This window comes from Sylvia atricapilla, chromosome 2 (assembly GCF_009819655.1).
Source record: "Sylvia atricapilla isolate bSylAtr1 chromosome 2, bSylAtr1.pri, whole genome shotgun sequence".
Taxonomy (NCBI): Eukaryota; Metazoa; Chordata; class Aves; order Passeriformes; family Sylviidae; genus Sylvia; species Sylvia atricapilla.
The window spans coordinates 114,974,719-114,994,112 of NC_089141.1; the positions used below are offsets into that span (position 1 = coordinate 114,974,719).

The 19,394-nt window shown below is 57.2% G+C and overlaps 1 protein-coding gene across 1 annotated transcript; it reads right to left on the minus strand.

The window, feature by feature from the left end:
* Window positions 1-7,611: 7,611 nt before the first annotated feature.
* Window positions 7,612-8,985, minus strand: LOC136374896 (olfactory receptor 52I2-like). The gene has a single exon (XM_066340282.1). It carries the CDS (start codon window positions 8,983-8,985, stop codon window positions 8,047-8,049), a length of 939 nt encoding a protein of 312 aa, XP_066196379.1. The 3' UTR covers window positions 7,612-8,046.
* Between the last annotated feature and the right edge of the window lie 10,409 nt (window positions 8,986-19,394).

Consider the following 19,394-nt stretch of genomic DNA (forward strand, 5'->3'; position numbering starts at 1 on the left):
CTGTGGCTCCTGCAGCAGAGCCCTGGAGGGGCTGGAGCGTGTCCAGGGCAGGAGCTGGGGAAGGGGCTGGAGCCCCAGGAGGGGCTGAGGGAGCTGGGAAGGGGCTGAGCCAGGAGAAAAGGAGGCTCAGGGGGGACCTGGTGGCTCTGCACAAGTCCCTGCCAGGAGGGGACAGCCGGGGGGGTCGGGCTCTGCTCCCAGGGCACAGGGACAGGAGCAGAGGGAACGGCCTCAGGCTGGCCCAGGGGAGGCTGTCACAGTCTGCAAACATGTGTGGGGAACCTGATGGTTCGTTTTAGGATCTCAGAGCACAAAAGACACAGCGGGGGACAACTCAGTTAATACAACAAAAATACACCTTTATTTAGTGCCACCGAAATGCGATAGTGGGAGAGGAAATAGAGAATAGTAAGAAAGATAGAAAAGAGGGAAAGGGGATTATAGCTACCAACGTGGAGGGCCGAGTCCTCGAGGCCGAGATGCCCATAGACACGAACTTCTCCAGTGGGGTGATCACGAAGGTGAGCAGGGGTCTCCAGGGATTTATGGGTTGGTCAAGGCAGGGACCAAAGCGAGTGGCACAGGGCCAAAGCAGGAGCCACCTGTGCTGAGGCAAAGCAAGGGGCCCAGAGCCAAAGCAGGAGCTGCCTGCATCAGGGTTGGGACAAAGGAGAGTCACAGAGCCAAAGCTGGAGCCACCGTACGTGCCGTGCTCTGGTATGGACAGACCAGTTTGGGCAAGCAGCCTTGGCTCAGTCCACTGTGACCAGTTCCATTGTTCCTGCACTCCGTTCTCATGGAGATGCAGACCAGTCCTCCGAGACTTGGCAAACGTTCCAGCTCAGCCAGGCCAGGGCTCCTTTCAGAGTCTGGGGTCTCAGTCCTCAGTCACTGGAGGCGGTTGTGAGGCACGTCACATCCTTGGACAGACTCTGACAACAGCCAAGGTGGATCCAAAATGGTCACAAAATGGACACAAAATGACACAAAATGGACACATGGTCAGGAGGTCTCACACTTTGATAAGTTTTGGTCCATTTGCACATTGGGGTTGAATTGTCCAATTCCAGCCCCAGGTGATGCAGTCCCATCCTTCTTGTTCTCTCTCCTCAGCCCACCCTTGTTTGTGCTTTGGGGCCTGAAAACTTGTCCCAGGTGTCCTTGGTGTGCAGCAGGAGAAGGATTTGTTTTGTGTCCCTGCTGTGTGCAGAGCTGAGTGACACTGACTGTGAGCTCAGAGCTGCAGCCCTGGGCACCACAGAACCTGGGATACAGCAAAGGGAGAACTGAAGGCAGCAGTCCTGCAGGTCCCAAGAAGGTTGTACACTACAGGCATGGAAGGGAATGCTGCCAGACAGCGATAATTTAGCTGGAATTAACTAAGCATTAATTGTGAGTGGCCTGAGGCCGGGGTGTGGGCTGTGGTGGAGGGAAGGTGCAGGTTTGGGGTTGATCCAGGCAGGAGGATGGGGGGAGCTGGGGTCTGTGCCCAGCCTGGCCCCAGGCAGCCAGTGCTGGACCTGCTGAAGCCCTGGAGTTTGTCCCTGCTTGCCCAGCTCTTTCCTGCCGTCCCACAGCTGGCTCTGTGTGCTCACTGTGCCTGAGGGGTTTGTCCAGCACTGCCCAGGGAGCTGCAGCCAAACCGGTGTCCCCAGCCAAGGGACAGTGGAAGGTGGCCCTGCCCATGCAGGGGAGGGGACTGGATGGGCTTTAAGGTCCCTTCCAAGCCAGGCTTTCTGTGATTCCACGATCCTGAGGTGCCGTGGAGGTTCAGGGATGCTGCCATTGCTCTCCCCCAGCTGTGGAGGGAGCAGAGACCTGCCCAAAGCCACCACTGCTCCAGCCCTGCCCTGGCAGGGACCCCATGTCCCACTGGGGTGAGCTGTTGTTTGCTTTGAACGCTTCACCCGAAGGAGATTCAAACCCAGAGCTGGAATTGTCCCGAGGCTCAGCTGGAATTGTCCCGAGGCTCGTTACTCTGCTGTCCCTGTTGGGCTCTGCAGGTAAACACGGGAAAGGGCCTCTTTCCTCAGGGCTCCTTCATGGGGGAACCTGGGGCTGGATGAACCCACACCCAGGAGCTGCCCCGTGTCACCACTGTCCTATTTCATCATTGCCCCGTGTCACCACTGCCCATGTCATCACTGCCCCCTGTCACACTGCCCCCTGTCACCGCTGTCCCGTGTCACCCCTGTCTCATGTCACCACTGTCCCAAGCACCCGCACAATGGGGCTCCTGTCCAGCCTCCCATGGTGCTGGGGAAAATGCTGTTCCCCAAAGTCCCCAAAAGCCAGCACTGCCCAGGACTCGCTCCAGGGCTGGTTTGTCACTGGTCTGCAGGGAGCAGAGCCGTCCCTTGGCAGAGCTCAGCCCTGCCCTGGGCAGTGGCAGCTCTCCCAGGGAGATCACAGGTACCAGGGGACACATCCTGAGCAGCCCAGAGCAGCCCTGGATCCCTGGCAGTGCCCAAGGCCAGGCTGGACACTGGAGCAGCCTGGGACAGTGGGAGGTGGCCCTGCCATGGCAGGGGTGGCACTGGATGAGCCTTCAACTCTGTGCCAACAAAACCATGCTGGAATTCCCTGATTTCCAAGGGGTATCTTGGAAGGGAGGAGTGCCCTGGCCAAAGGAACAGTTGCCCAAACCCATCTGTGCTGGCCCATTGACAGGCCAACAGCTGGATCACGGGGAGCCAGAGGCAGGCTCCTGGTCTGGGTGCCCTTCTGGGGACAGCTGGAGCTGTCTGGGGGACAATTCACTGCACTCACCTTCACACCTCTTCTGGGGTGGGAGAAATCTTTTTCTGTCCCTCTCAATCTGAGCCAGCTTTAGCAGCTGCTGAGCTCCTGGCTCCTCCAGCTGCCCCAGCAGTTTGCAGATTCCTTCCTGCTTCCCCTTGATGCCATAAACCAGGGGGTTGAGCACGGGAGGGGCCATCAGACAGGAATGAGCCACCAGCAGCTGGACACGAGGAGCCAGGCTGGGAGTGGCCGTCTGCAGGTGCACAGAGAGGAGCCCAGCTGGGGAAAGGATCAGGAGGATGGAATTGTGGGACCCCTGGAGCTGAGCCCTGTGGGACAGCACAGCCCTGAGGGCTGCACTAGCACAGGGTGATGAGGTGATGGGGGCAGAGCCTGTCCCCAGGCAGTGTGGCCATGCTGAGGCTGCAGCAGTGGCTGTGGCCACAGTGGCACAGGCCAGCCCCAGCACGGCCACAGGAGCAGTGAGGGACCATGTGGGAGGCTGAAATTTCAGGCTTTCTGAGCTGAGGAGTGCTGAGCCTCGGGCAGGTGCTGCGTTTCACTTGGAACCTTGGAACAGGCTCCCAAAATTGTGTAATCTCCCAGGGTGAAAACTAAAGTTTAAGGTTTTAGTATATAGCAGTGTGTGTAAGCCAAAATGGAAGATTCAAAGCGTTGTCTAAGTTCTTCTTCTTCACCTTCTTATTCCTTCCTCGTCACAGATTTAAGTACTTTTCTGTAATTAAGTGAAAGATGTCTGCATTGTAGACCTCAAATAATCATTATTAAGGGTCTGGGAGAAATTGGGCAGTGCAGGCTTGTGGGCACGCAGAGGTGGAGGAGAACGTTCATGTGCTGACAGGAATACGAGTGCTGATCCCCCTCGAGGTTATAACCCGCTGCTTGTCCTCCTCTTTGTCTGTCTGTCTGTCTGTCTGCTCCTGGCCGTGCCATCCTTCTCCTTCTCCTGCCTCCTCTTGGCCACAGAGCCTCTATGGCAGAGCCCTGGAGAAACTGAAATATATAAAATTAACACAAACTAAAGGCCCAGAGCACTGCAGTTTCCCGTCTCCACTCACCAGTTCCAGCACCTCTCTCACTGAGGCTTGTTTTGGACATTGTCAGGACTCTGTGACCTGCTCAGAGCCGGCAGCTGTAAAGTGGAGGAGTCAGATAAAAGCAGACAAAGGCATCTGTCCTCTGCCTGGAGGAGGAAGGTCCCGGCCTCCCCGAGAGAAGGACGCTCAGAGAACTTTATTTCTGAATGTCAGGTTTATTTGACTGGCGGGTTTGAACGATGTTAAACACCCCGTGCTGAAATACAAAACCAACAGAGCAGCTGCCTTGGGTCATTTCCACGAAGGGAAAAGCATCTGCAGAGGTCGTGGGTGGGCTCTGCCCCTCTCCCAGGAGCCCTGGGACACCGGGGACACTTCCCGGGCTGTTCCCTGGGGAGCAGGGATGCGATGGGCTGCGGCTGCCGCCCTGACTCAGAGCCCAGCAGAAAGCCCAGGAGCCTAACAGCTGCTTTGGTCAGTGGAGAATGAAAGGGCTGGAATCAAATTAAATTACGGCATCAACGCGGGCTGCAGGAAACAGCTGCTGCCAAACAAACCCGAGTCCATTTTCTGCCCGGGGAGAGGTTTCATCAGCCGGGCTGGGAGCCACAGAGGAGCCCGAGAGAGCTCTGCCCCCTGCTCTCAGGGACACCCCTGGGGAACAGCACAGCCAGATGGGTCAGAGTCCTCCGAACGAAACTGTCAGAAACAGAATCACAGAACTACTGGTTTGGTTGGAAGGGATCTTAAAACTCCCCCAGTGCCACCGCTGCCATGGCAGGGCCACCTCCCACTGTCCCAGGCTGCTCCAGTGTCCATCCCGGCCTCGGGCACTGCCAGGGCTCCAGGGGCAGCCACAGCTGCTCTGGGCACTCTGTTCTTCCCAACATTCCCGAATCAGGATGGCAGTGACCTGCCTGCCCCCTCCTGTGCCCCAGTCCCCACTGGTGCCCCCGTGACATAACCCACATTAATCCATAACCCACATTAATCCATAACCCACATTATTCCATAATCCACATCCCCGTGACATGATCCAGCCCGTTCCAGCAAACTCTGCCCTGCTGGTGAGCCCCCAGCTCTGCACCTTTCCATCCCAACACCTGCTCTGGTATCAAGGCATTAAGAACATTATCCATGGTTGAAAATGTAGTTTGTATTACAGGAAATGTGTGTTCAGCTAACTATGGATTAATTGGACAATCAGAAACAAGTCAACTCTTTGGCAGCAATTTCTGGGTTTAGTTAAAGGGTTTGATGTTTAGTAGTTTGCTTTTTAAAGGTCTAGTCCTATTTTTCCCTAAAAACTTACTTAGAGAATCAGAATTTCGCAGTGTTACAATGGCAGTTTGGTTTGATGAGAACGTACAAAAAACGACTTTCAGAAGGAATTTCCAGCCACTGCCGTTTTTCCTGGCTCTCTCACACTGTGCAGGCTCCAGGCTGGATGCTGAAATCCCCCCAGCCCCTGGGCTGGGAACCTGCACCCACCTGCACCCCCCTGGCTCTCTCCACGTCAGCTCCACCTTGGGAATGGCCAGAAAGAAACAACTGCTGTGCCCCAGGGCTGCATAAATCACCCCGGGAATCATCAGGGGGAGTATCCAGGATGGGGAGTCCCAAAGGCACAGTCCCCTCCAGGCTCCTCTGTAACAACCTCAGCAGGGCCAGAGGGGAGCAGCCTGAATCCCACCTCAGCCTGAATCCCACCTCAGCCTTAATCCCACCTCAGCCTGAATCCCACCTCATCTTTAATCCCACCTCAGCCTTAATCCCACCTCACTTTTAATCCCACCTCAACCCTAATTCCACCTCAACCTTAATCCCACCTCATCTTTAATCCCACCTCAGCCTTAATCCCACCTCAGCCTTAATCCCACATCAGCTTTAATCCCACCTCAACCTTAATCCCACCTCAGCCTGAATCCCACCTCACCTTTAATCCCACCTCAACCCTAATTCCACCTCAGACTTAATCCCACCTCATCTTTAATCCCACCTCAACCTTTATCCCACCTCATCTTTAATCCCACCTCAGCCTTAATCCCACCTCAACCTTAATCCCACCTCATCTTTAATCCCACCTCAGCCTTAATCCCACCTCAACCTTAATCCCACCTCAACCTTAATCCCACCTCATCTTTAATCCCACCTCAGCCTTAATCCCACCTCCATTTTAATCCCACCTCAGCTTTAATCCCACCTCAGCCTTAATCCCACCTCAGCTCTCCCTCAGCTCCTCTCCTCTCTAATGTGCTAGGAGATCGTGGAATCATGGAAGGATTGGGCTGGGTTTGAAAGGACCCTACAGCTCATGCCATGGGCAGGGACACCTTCCTTGGGCCAGGCTGCTCCCAGCCCTGCCAGCCCTGGCCTTGTTGGCCGAGCCAGACAGGAATGTGCTGCACAAGTTGCCTCCAGCAGAACTAAAAGCCCTTTCCTGTGTTTGCCAGGTGTGCTGGTTTTGCAAGGAAGTGATTTTTTCCACGGAAGTTATAGCAAAACCAGTCTGTGACTAGGTTTGAATGTTGACATCTGCTGTAGCCACTAGAAAGGTGACGTGTCTTTGTACCCATTAAAGTTCTGAGCCTGCTTTGCTTTTCTCTTAATCCCACCTCTCAGCAGAAAGAGAGGAAATGATTCCAGTAGGCACTGGAGGATGCCAGAGCAGCTCCATTCACGGCTCTGCTTCTCTCTGGGCTGGAAGCCTCTTCTGGCTTTCAGCACCAAGATCATGCCGTGGAATGGGCTGTCTGTGCCCCCAGCAGAACCTCCCATGCCCCAGGCAGTGTAAACCCAAAATGGGCAAATCCAGCGGAGGAACAAAGTGCACACTCAGGGCAGCAGAAGCATTCTGTCAGTGGTTTCTGAGATGTCAGGGAAGGTGCAGCAGAAAGTCAGATAAATGCCACAGACAGCAAAAATCTGTCTGAGGTGAAAAATGACAGATTCAAACCAGTTTGACCATTGAGCTTTAGTTTTATTGCAGAAGTGAAGAGTTAAAGAAGACGTTTTGGGTGGGATTTGTGGCAGTGTGGACACGGCGTTGGGCTGTGACTGGAAGCAGTCCTTCAGATCCCCTTCATGGCCGCGGACTCAAACAGTGATTTCAGGGCAGAATTCATGGAATGATGGGATGGTTTGGGCTGGGAAGGACCCCACAGCCCACCCAGTGCCACCCGTGCCATGGCAGGGCCACCGCCCACTGTCCCAGGTGCTCCAAGCCCCAGTGTCCAGCCTGGCCTTGGGCACTGCCAGGGCTCCAGGGGCAGCCAGAGCCCCTCTGGGCAGGGCTGTTGTGTCGTGGTGGCTCTCAGACGTCACCAGGTCGCTCCAGGACACCCAGAGGAGGTCAGAGGAATGAATTGTGTTGTACCCAGCTCTTCCATTGCCAGGACTTTGGGGGTGACCCTGTGGAGCTCTGCCCCAGCTGGACCTGGGCAGGGTGGGACTTGTCCCTCTGCTTTGCTTCAGAGCAAACACCTGGAGTGTGACGATCTCCTTTGGAATCCTTGCATTAATCACCGAGTCACGAGGTTTGGAAAAACCCTCTCAGAGCATCAAACCCAGCCATTCCCCCAGCACTGCCAGGCCCACCACTAACACGTGTCCCCACGTGCACACACAGTTTGAAGCCCCAGGAATGGTAATTCCACCCCTTCCCTGGGCGGCCTGTGCCAGAGCACCCAGCGGATACAGCCCCCAGCCTCATCCCCCTGCTCCTCTTCCACCCCACACCCTTGGGGATTCTGTGACTCTGCAGGGACAGGGGGCTTTGAGGAGCTCAGTTTTGAGTCAGCTTCCATCCACCCAGAAACCTGGAACAGCTGCTCAGGGCTCAGCCACGATCCTCCCAGCCTCTAATGAAAGAGGGGCCCAGAGGGGAGAACCCCTGGGATAGTCCAGGGACTGAAGGGGACAACACAGAGCAACTCTCTCCGTTTGGATCAGGATCTGTGCATTGGCACAAATGCACCTGGAGTCCTGAAATCATCACAGGGCTGTTCCTGGCACTGGGAACATCTTTAGACTCAAAGGTGGGTTCTTGCTGCTCCGTGTCACCTGCAGGGGAGGGAGGGAAAGAGGAGGACCTGGTGTGTGCTCTTGCTCCCAGTCCCAAATACCTCTGGCCACGGAGCAGGGGCTCATTAAAGGCACGGAGTCCTCCCTGCTGCCGCTCACCTCCTGCACAGCTGGGGCTGCCCCTGCGGAGACAAACACACCTGGAAAAGCAGGGGCACACGCCTCAGGCACAGCCGCTGCTGGGCCGGAGCGCCCTGAGCAGAGCCGTGCGGATCTGCCGGCTCCTCAGGCTGTACACCAGCGGGTTGAGCACGGCGGGCACGGCCAGGTACAGGTCCGCCAGCAGCACCTGTGTGCCCGCGGACACGGTGCCAGAGAAGTGCTGGCAGAAAATGGAGACGATGCCGGGGACGTAGAAGAGCAGCACCACGCTGAGGTGGCACCCGCAGGTGCTCAGGGCCCTGCGGCAGTGCTCCTTGGCCAGCGCTGCCCTCAGGATCATCCCGTAGGACACGGCGATGAGAGCCAGGTCCGTGCCCACGATCAGGGAGGACCAGGCCAGGCTGTAGAGGCGGCTGGGCCGGGCGCTGGCGCAGGCCAGGCCGGCCACGGCCATGTGCTCGCAGTAGGAGTGCGGCACCACGCGGGGCCCGCAGTAGGGCAGCGCCGTCACCAGCCCCGACAGCGGCGCCATGCCCAGCACGGCCCTCAGCACGACGGCCAGCCCCAGCCGTGTCACCGCGGGGCCGCCCAGGACGCCCTGGTACCTCAGCGGGTGGCACACGGCCACGTAGCGGTCGGCGGCCATGGCCAGCAGCACGCCCGACTCCACGGCCGTCAGGGTGTGCACCAGGAACATCTGCACGAAGCAGGCCGCGGCGCCGATCTCGGCGGAGCCCAGCCACAGCACGCCCAGCATCTTGGGCACCACGGAGCTCACCATCAGCACGTCGGTGAGCGCCAGCATGGCCAGCAGGCGATGGCTGGGCGCCTGCAGCGCCCGGTCCAGCCCCAGCACCAGCAGAACTGCCCCGTTCCCCACCACGGCCAGCACGTAGGCCGAGCAGAAAAGGATGCCCAGGCAGGTGGGGAAAGCTTCCAGGCCAGGGACACCCACCAGGATGAAGGAGAAGGAGCTCCTGTTGAAGGGATCGGAAGCCATCTGGGAGAATCTTCGCTTGCGTTTAAAAATATAAACCAAATTTTGAGTCCCGAGGTAGCTGGGGGATAAGAAGTGGACTCTGCATCACTGCAGGAGCCAGGAATTCACATTGTTATTCGGGTGGGTCAAACAGCATATCATCCTTTCCCCATGGAAAGGGTGCTCAGGCCTTGGCACTGCCCAGGGAGCTTTGGAGTGCCCATCCCTGCAGGTGTCCCCTGGAGGTGGCACTCAGAGCTCTGCGCTGGGGACAAGGTGGGCACAGGGGGGACTGCCTGGGCTGGGAGGGCTTTTCCAGCCCCAGGGATTCTGTGACCACCAAGTAGGGGGAATGGGTCAGAAATGCAGAATAAACGGGGTTGTTGTGGCTTGGAAGTTCCTATGAGGGGCAGAAATTGATGTTTCAGGTTGTGCCACCAGGGATAACCAAAGGCCTTTTAGTCTGTTGCTTGTGAAGGGCTTATTCCTTTGTTGGTTGTTTGCCAGGGCTCAGCTGACATCCTGAAACGAGCTGCAAGAGGAGAGAACAAGGAGAGCAGCGTCAGCTTCCAGCCCTGGCTTCCCTCACTGGGCCCAACACAGGAAATTCCTTCAAATTTGTGGAGCAAAACAGTGCCCTGGGACATTAAACGTGATCTTGAAATTCCCTTTTGCTGCTCTGTCTTCCTTCTGTCATCCGCCCATGACAGAAGCCTGCGAAGGCAGGCAGAGGAAAATAACTATTCCTGAGGGTTTATTCAGGTGGGAGAAGCTTGAAGGTAACATAGAAACCTCCAGAGGATTGTCCTGGAGGGACAAGGAGAGCCTGAGTGCTGTGGGCAGGATCTACACCTTCATTCGTGCTGAAAATATTCCTGCTGCTTCTCCCCAGAAAGCAGCAAGGAGCAGGCGGTGCTGACACACCGGATTCAGCTGGAGAAATCGCCTGGAGGATCGTGCACCAGGAGCTGTCCAAACCCACAGGGTCCCAGCCTGAACACGGCGGTTCTCTCAGCTCCCTCCCATCCCGGGCTGGCCCCTCCATCCCTCCCCTCCCATCCCGGGCAGCCACAACCTCGAGGCTGAGCACATCTATTCCCCTCAGGATAAAAACCCAAGGTGGGAGAAGGAGACGCAGAGCAGTGGGAGGATGAGCTCAGCAGGGCTCTGCTCACCCCCACACCTGTGCGGGTGGAGATGGTCTCATCTCCCAGCGTGTTCTGGGCTGCTGTGTCCCTTCTGAGCCCCCTGGGACACAGGACGTGCCCCTGCAGCCTCAGCAGGTGCTGCCCACGGGATGTTTGCTGCGGGAGCTGATGCTCCTGCACTCGGGCTGAGGCTTTCCCTGCCCTGGAGCCCCGAGTGCACCAGCTGTGGGGCTGCTCCTGCTGGAGCCCAAACCCAAATCACCCTGCCGGGGCCCCTCTCGGGACGGGCACCCCACCCACGGGGTCCCTGCCCCAGCTGTGTCCCCCCAGCCCTCGGCAAAAGGAGCAGTGCTGTGACTTGTCCTGTTTAACGGGGACACAGACACGGAGGGGTTAAACCAGGCTCTGCCACTTTGGGAATGGGATGGAATTTTCTCAGGCACTTGTGCCCTCTGCTTTAGCCAAGACACCAAAGGGCCAGACCTCATCCCCTCGGCTTTCCAGGCATTTGACTTCCCTGACCCCAAAGCAGCTTAATCTCTCCTCTAAGTCTCCTGGAGTCCTCCCCACAACACAAACCAAGAGCTTTCTCAGCCCGGCTCAGTCAGGGACACAAACCAAGAGGTTTCTCAGCCTGGCTCAGTCAGGGACACAAACCAAGAGCTTTTTCAGCCTGGCTCAGTCAGGGACACAACCCAAGAGGTTTCTCAGCCTGGCTCAGTCAGGGACACAAACCAAGAGCTTTTTCAGCCTGGCTCAGTCAGGGACACAACCCAAGAGGTTTCTCAGCCTGGCTCAGTCAGGGACACAAACCAAGAGCTTTTTCAGCCTGGCTCAGTCAGGGAATAAAAACCAAGAGGTTTCTCAGCCCGGCTCAGTCATTGCTGTTGGCCACATGAGGCAAAGCCAATATTGTGACATCGCTGCCCAGACGATGGTGTTGATGATGCTTTATTGCTCAGAGGACTCTGTTTCCAGCCTGGCAGCTTTGATCCTGCAGCTGGCACAAGCCACTGCAGCAGGAAACGTGTCTCGTGCCAGAATGGTTTGTTTGAAAAGAGCAAACATGTCTGAGATCCTGTAATCCTGAGCTCGGGAAAAACACAGCTCCTCCCTCCCTCCCACCTCTCTGAGGTACTTGATCCTCTGGGAAGGAGTTTCTGCACTTTATCCTGGGTGACAAAGCCCTCCAGGTTATCTAACAATGCTGCTGGGATGGAAACTGGATCTGAAACCCCACCCAGTGCCACCCGTGCCATGGCAGTGCAACCTCCCACTGTCCCAGGTGCTCCAAGTGTCCAGCCTGGCCTTGGGCACTGCCAGGGATCCAGGGGCAGCCACAGCTGCTCTGGGCACCCTGTGCCAGCCCTGCCCACCCTGCCAGGGAACAATTCCTGCCCCAGAGCCCCATCCAGCCCTGGCTCTCCTTTAGGGAGGGTCCCACACACACACACAGAGGTGTCCAGGACCAGGTCCCAGCCCTGTGTGAGGGATCCCACCTGGAGCAGCTGCTCCTCCAGGCTCACGGGGACCTTCTGGCTCTCCACAACTCCCTGAGGGTGCAGCCAGCTGGGTTCAGGCTCTCCCACTGCTGTAGCTCACCCCAACACACCCATCCCAGCGTTTTTACCTCGCTCCCAGCCTGGATCTCAGCAGAGTCAGGACATTCCCCAACCATCCACCCTCTCCCCAGTCCCGTTTGCCATTCCGGGGTGTGTGCAAGCACCAGGGATGGAGCAGAGCTGGGAGCAGGGAACTGCGGCTCAGCCCGGGTGACAGGACTGGCAGATGTCACACCTGCAGCTTGTCTGAGGTGCCTCTAACCAGGGCACAGCCAGGTAATTAGCACGGTTGTAATTAACCTAACCGAGGCAGCCAGGGGCGGTTGCAGGTGTGTGACTGGCAGACCTTGACCCCGCGATTCACTAAACCTGGGATGTCCGGAGGTGATGCAGCAGCTCATTAGCTCCATCCGAGCCGAAGCCCACTCGGACCCGTTGGCGCTGCCCCCGGCAGCTTTTCTGGGTGGATTCTCTCACAGCCCACCTGGAGCTGGCTGAAGTCGGAGCCCGGCTCAGAGCGTGGCACTGCACTTCCCAACGCTGCCCCGAGCCCGGGTGAGAGGTAAAGCCGTACATACCCGGGCTGAAGTGTGCCTGGTCCTGCTGCACACACAGCACCTGCAGCTGCTGCTTCTCTCCCCCGGGCAGCGCCTCCGCCTGCAAAAGGAGCTGCACGGAAAGACTTCAGGCTCTTAAGGAAGCTGCTCTCCCTAATCACTGCTGGGACTGGAGGGACGGAATCATCCCGGGGGAGAAGCTGCAGCCTGGGAATAGCCGGGAAGAGAAGTGACAAACAAATGCTCGACTCCCACTGTGTGTGGGTGATGTCTGTGCCAGCACCGAGATGCCAAACAGCTGCCGGCTCCGCACAGGGGGAATGTTTTAACCCTGGGTGGGAATGGAAACGCTGGAGCCAGTCCAGAGGAGGCACGGAGCTGCTCCAAGAGCTGGATTCAGGCTGGGAGAGCTGGGGGTGCTCACCTGGAGAGGAGAGGCTCCAGGGAGAGCTCAGAGCCCTGCCAGGGCCTGAAGGGGCTCCAGGAGAGCTGCAGAGGGACTGGGGACAAGGGCTGCAGGGACAGGAGCCAGGGAATGGCTTCCCAGTGCCCAGGGCAGGGCTGGATGGGCTCTGGGGCAGGAATTGTTCCCTGGCAGGGTGGGCAGGGCTGGCACAGGGTGCCCAGAACAGCTGTGGCTGCCCCTGGATCCCTGGCAGTGCCCAAGGCCAGGTTGGACACTGGGGCTTGGAGCAGCCTGGGACAGTGCTGGCCTGTCCTGGTGCTGACCCTCCCCACGGGGACAGGGTGGGGACAGCGCCATCCACTGGCACTGGCACAGAGCCCTGGGCCCATGGCACCCCTTCCTGCAGGAGGGGCTCCCCTTGCCCGGGGGCAGCTCTGGGGACAGCCCCACTGGGGGCACATGAACCCCGGGGCCACCCCTGATCCCCCAGGCAGGGCAGGGCACTGTCCCCTTGGTGCAGCCCGGAGTGCAGAGGACAGGGCCACCTCCTGCCCCGGGCTCAGCACAGCTCCCTGCAGGACTCCAGGGGACACAGGGGCTGGGGGGCTGGGAATGGCCTGGAGATGGTGACAGTGGCTGATGTGAGCCCAGGTGTGCCCAGGGGGACAAGAGGCCGATGGTCCCTGGGCATTGCCAGCCCCAGTGTGGGCACAGCCCAGGGCAGGGATTGTCCCCTGTGTGACACCTCCAGGGCTGTGTCCAGTTGTGGCTCCTGCAGGTGAGCCCTGGAGGGGCTGGAGCGTGTCCAGGGCAGGAGCTGGGAAGGGGCTGGAGCCCCAGGAGGGGCTGAGGGAGCTGGGAAGGGGCTGAGCCTGGAGAAAAGGAGGCTCAGGGGGGAGCTGGTGGCTCTGCACAAGTCCCTGCCAGGAGGGGACAGCCGGGGGGGTCGGGCTCTGCTCCCAGGGCACAGGGACAGGAGCAGAGGGAACGGCCTCAGGCTGGCCCAGGGGAGGCTCAGCTCGGCCAGCAGCAGGAATTTCCCCATGGAAAGGGTGCTCAGGCCCTGGCACTGCCCAGGGAGCTTTGGAGTGCCCATCCCTGCAGGTGTCCCCTGGAGGGAGAGCTCTGGGCTGGGGACAAGGTGGGCACAGGGGGGACTCTCTGGGCTGGGAAGGCTTTTCCAGCCTCTGGGATTTGGGGATTCTGAGGGAGACCAGCTCCCAGCTCATGGGGAAGAACACAGACATGAGAACAGTGATTTTTTGTTTTTATCAGTTTTCAGTTGTGTTTGTCCTCCTATGACTTAGACATAATTTCTGTTGCCTGAATTAGTTATTGATGTGTGGGGCTGCTGCAGAGCTGATTCACAGATCTAATACAAATCAGCAGCACTGAGACATGCTGAAGATAATGAAATCCATAATATTTCCACTGATTTGATGTACCTACTTTATTTCCCCCAAGTCTCAGAACAAGAAACTGCAGAAGTGGAATATTTATAAATCTGTGCTGATACAAAAGGTGGCTCTCCTCAAGAGGCACGAGAGCAAATCTGGCCCATTTTATCACTGAACCCCTGATGCAGCTCCTGCCATCGCAGCCCAGCAGGTAAGAAATCCTCACGGCCAGCTGGCCCCTGCTGCCCCGAGGGTCACGGGGTTTTGTGGGGTCTGTGTTTGCTCCCCCCAGGATGTCCTCAGCAGCTCCTTCTCCAGCATAGAGCCTGTGGCCAAGAAGGAGGAAAAAAAATACAAATATCATATTTAAATAGCTATATCTCATATATAAATACATTCTATAAATAGCCATTTCTCACACCTGTGGGAGGTTCCCAGTTTAGCTGTGCAGGAACTGAGCTTTGCACACCCAGGAAAGGACGGGATTGGATTGTTTGGGAGCCTTTTATGAACCTCCCTCTACTCAGAGTACTGGATATGAGGGATCATGGGAGAGCTTTGAGATGCTGAGAGATGAGGAGACAAACTGGACAGCCAAATTCAGAGTGGATTCATCCCTTTGGGGGGCACCTGCTCAGGTGGGGCCCTGCAGGGTGCAGCCCCCTCAGGGATGTGCCGCTCTCTTTGACATTTCCTATCCCTTAGGATAAATACATTTGTACAAAGGCACCCCAATCCCCACCCCTGGCAGTGCCCAAGGCTGGACACTGGGCTTGGAGCACCTGGGACAGTGGCAGGTGGCCCTGCCATGGCAGGAGTGGCACTGGGGTGGATTTGAGGTCCCTCCCAGCCCAAACCTTTCTGGGATTCCAAGATTCCCTGATTTTGTGACGGGTCTTTACTGATCCTTTGGAAGCACCAGTGCCTGGCCCAGCACAGCCCCGAGCTCCTGCACCCCTCCAGTGCCAAAGGCCACCCCAAACACCTCCCACAAACGCCTCCAGCTGCTGTTTGCAAATGGGATTCCGCTGTGTGGATAATGAGTTAATTTATTCCTAATTCAGGAAACGAAGCTCTTAATTGGATTTGTGCCAGGACTTTCTGCTTCCACAAAGTATTATTGATTTCTAAAATTTATTATTTATTTTACATATTTATTTTTAATATTACAAATTATTATTATTGATTACTGTTTCTCCCCAAAATAAATGTCTAAATTACAGGCAGCGATTAAATGCAAGAAAAAGATGACGCAGTGGTTAACTGTAGATGAATGCTTTGTGCAGTCTGAGTGTCACTCAGGGATTCATGGGGATGTGCTGCGAGGTAAGGAGCAAGTCCCAGCTGAGTGGTGGCTCCTGACAGGCTTTGAGTGTCCCCCCAAACCATCAGCTGCTGGGCTGCAGCAGGGGAGGACACTGTGCTGTCCCTCTGCTGTCCCTTGCTGTCAGCTGCTGTGCACAGCCTTGGTCATGGGGATCCTGAGGCTGCTCCACTGTCCTTTTCCTTCATTGATGACAGTCATGGAACCCCAGTTTGGGTTGGAGGGACCCCAAATCCCACCCAGTGCCACCCCTGCCACGGCAGGGCCACCTCCCACTGTCCCAGGTGCTCCAACCCCAGTGTCCAACCTGGCCTTGGGCACTGCCAGGGATCCAGGGGCAGCCACAGCTGCTCTGGGCACCCTGTGCCAGCCCTGCCCACCCTGCCAGGGAACAATTCCTGCCCCAGAGCCCATCCAGCCCAGCCCTGGGCACTGGGAAGCCATTCCCTGGCTCCTGTCCCTCAGCCCTTGTCCCCAGTCCCTCTGCAGCTCTCCTGGAGCCCCTTCAGGCCCTGGCAGGGCTCTGAGCTCTCCCTGGAGCCTCTCCTCTCCATGGAGCACCCCCAGCTCTCCCAGCCTGCCTCCAGAGGGTTCCAGCCCTGGAGCAGCTCCGTGGCTCCTCTGGACTGGCTCCAGCAGCTCCATGTCTCTGTTTTGGGGCCCCAGGGCTGGACACCTGCAGGTGGGGTGTCATGAGAGCAGAGCAGAGGGCAGAGTCCCCTCCTGACCCTGCTGCTCTCCCTGTGGATGGCCCAGGACATGCCCTGTGCCCCTCGGGGCTCTCCCTCACTCCCACCCTGCTGACTCCCCCAGCCCTGGCTCTTCTCCAGCTGGTCCCGGCTCCCAGCCCTCCGCTGCCCCCATTTAATCATTGACAGCACCTCGAGCCTTCCCAGCATCGCTGTTTGCTCTGCTGTGTTTGACTTTCCACAGCAGTGCCCAAGGCAATAATGGACAGAGCCGTTTTTCTACAAGCGCTTTCCAGCTGTCGCTGCCTTTCCCCGCCTGCGCTTCCTCAGCCCCGGCCCTGCACGCTGTGTTTGCCATCCCCAAATCCCATTTGGCCAGCAAACAGCGGGAGCTGTCAACATCCCGCTCACAGCAGCAGCAGCACACGTGGGCTGCTCCAGGAGCTCCAGGGTGCTCCAGGGATGTGGAGCTCCTGCTCTGGGGCCAGGAGGGAGAGCTGCGGGTGCTCCCCTGGAGAGGGGAGCTGCAGGGAGAGCTCAGAGCCCTGCCAGGGGACAGTGGGAGGTGGCCCTGCCATGGCAGGGGGGGCTCTGGGTGGGATTTAAGGTCCTTTCCAACCCGACCCTTTTTGTGATGATGCGTAAATGACACTGCCTCACTTCATTCTCATTCTGGTCAGCATTTGCATTTTGTACCATCTCACATTTTAGTCCCGTGTCTGACAGTCCTTTGCTCCCATCTGGCCCCACACAGCCCCACCAGAGATTCAGCTGGGCTTGTGCTGATGGATTTGAAAGGGTTTTTCTTCCCAGGAAGCGAGAAGTGCCTCTGCAGCAGCACAAGTTTCGTACCAGTAAAACTTTCTCTGCTCTGCAGGGCAGAACAAATGAGTCCTGAGAGTTAAAGGATTAAGGAGACTGACTCTGAGCTGGAGTCTGCTCTGGGATGCTCTGATGCATTCCACTGAGATATTTGTAAGTTTTACTGGATTATTTAGGATCAGCCACTGAACTCCTCTGCTTCTGTATCCTGGGATTTCACTGTCCTGTGAAAGTCCGGGAACTTTCCTGTGGTCCAACATGAACGGCGTGATCCTGAGGGCGGTGCCACGTTCCTTGGGAAAGTTTGCTCCGTCCTGGGAATTGGACACGGACTGATGTCCTGACCTTGTCTGAGGACACCAAATCCTCTGTTTACGCCTCCATATCCTCATCACCAGACAGGGCAGCCCCTGGCTCCAGGAAACAGGGTCCATGCATTAATCCCAGCCCTGAGAATGCAGCAGCTCACCAGCGAGGCCGGGATGGGCTGGATGGCTCGAGCAGACAAAGTGGGACACCACAAAGGGATGGAGGGCTTTTCAAAACATGAGAAAAATCCCCCAAAATGCAGCTTCCGAGTTTCCCCAGCTCTGTCTGCACTGAGTGTCCCAAATTTGGGGCTGCCTGTGAAGCCCCAGGTCCCATGGCAGGAGGTGATGGTGTGATGTGGTCCCTGAAGATGTGGAGCTCATCTGCTCTAAGGGGAGCCGAGATTCTCTGTCAGATCAAAGAAAGAGACTTCAAACCAAACCCTAACCCCAAACCCACGTCCCAGTTCCCAAAAATTGGTCTCAAGTTTCCCCTGAGGGGCGGGACCCTGGGAAATGTTTCTAGCTTTTTAGCTCATGCAGAAATAAACCCTCAGCTTTTGCCCTGGGCAGCTGTTCCAGGGCTGGACCATCCTTTCCAGGAGGAATTTTCCCGGTGCCCACCCTGAGCCTCCCCTGGGCCAGCCTGAGGCCATTCCCTGTCCTCCTGTCCCTGTTCCCTGGGCTGTCCCCTCCTGGCAGGAGCTGTGCAGAGACAGAGCTGCTCTGGGATAGCACAGAACCCTCTTTCCACCAGCAGCACACGTTCTGAGATCACTCAGCATCACAGCTGCTGATGTACCATTATAAATTCCCCTGGATCTCTCTCCCGTCCCTTCTGGAAGGAGAATCATCTGATAATGTTTTACCAGATTGAATTTTGACCAGTTTGATGACATCCCAGTGATTTATTTTGAAGAAATCATTGCAGAATTGCAGCGTAATGTTGTTACTGCCTCTCCTCACAGATCTGCTCTCATTTCCTTGCGCTGTTAGTGAGATGCCTGGTGCAATATTTTCCAACAATCCCATTATAACAGAGTGATAAAGGAGAATGGACACATTTGGCCTTATGAGAATGGAACTACTTCAAGCTGCAGGGCATAAGATCTGCTGAGGAGATCAACACATGGAGTCTTTTAAACCTTTTCAGAATTATATCCCTGGAAGTGTTCTAGGCCAGGCTGGAAAGGCTTTGGAGCAGCCTGGTCTGGTGGAAGGTGTCCCTGCTCATGGCAGGGCATGGAACAGGGTGAGTTTTTGGGTCCCTTCCTGCCCAAACTGGTCTGGGATTCTCTGATTCGATAGTCTGGAATTAGTATCTTTAAACTCTGTGAAACAGGATGAAGAAAAATGTGAAATTCATGCACTTCAACCCTGCGTCCTTGATGCAGATGTGGCCAGGCAACCTGGACACCCTTCAATGAATTCTTTCTGGGAAGGAACTCCCCCTGCAGAGCAGACTGCAGCTGTCCCTGTCCCCGACAAGCACAATGGATCCACTGGTCCGTTCTGGGCACTGGGAATGCCCCAGAAATCAAAGTGGGCTTCCCAGTGACACTTTTTGTTGCTTTGGCTGAGGCCTCTCCACAGGTGATGCTGTCCCTGTCCCCTGCAGCCGTTCCTGGTGGAGCTGTGCTGGGGCTGGGGAGCCCGAGGAGGATCCACCACGAGGATGATCCACCACGCCTGTGACGAGGCCCCTCGGGAAGGACATTTGGCCAAGGGCACTGCTGTCCCTGACACCACCCAGCAGCAGGACTTTGACACCTTTGCCTGCTGTTCCCTGCCCATCAGGGTAAATTCATTGCATCCCAGTTGTTATTGAGGATCATGGAATGTCCTGAGCTGCCGGGACCCACAGGGATCACTGATCCAGAGCCCCAACAATCCCCATCCCTGGGTGTCCAAAGGCTCCTGGAGCTCTGGCAGTGCCCATTCCCTGGGGAGCCTGGGCAGTGCCTGAACCCTCTGGGGGCAGAGCCTGGCCCTACAATCCCCCCTCAATCCCTGGTGGGCAGCTGCAGGCGCTCCCTGGGTGTGTCCCTGGGGCAGGAGCAGAGCCCGGAGCTGTCCCTGCGCTGCCCCTCGGGAGGAGCTGCAGCCCCGGGAGCTCTGCCCTCAGCTCCTCCAGGCTCCACTGCCCCAGTGACCTCGTGGGGCCCCTGCAGACCCTGCCCCAGCCCCGGGGCCCTCCTCTGGACACTGTCCAGGAGC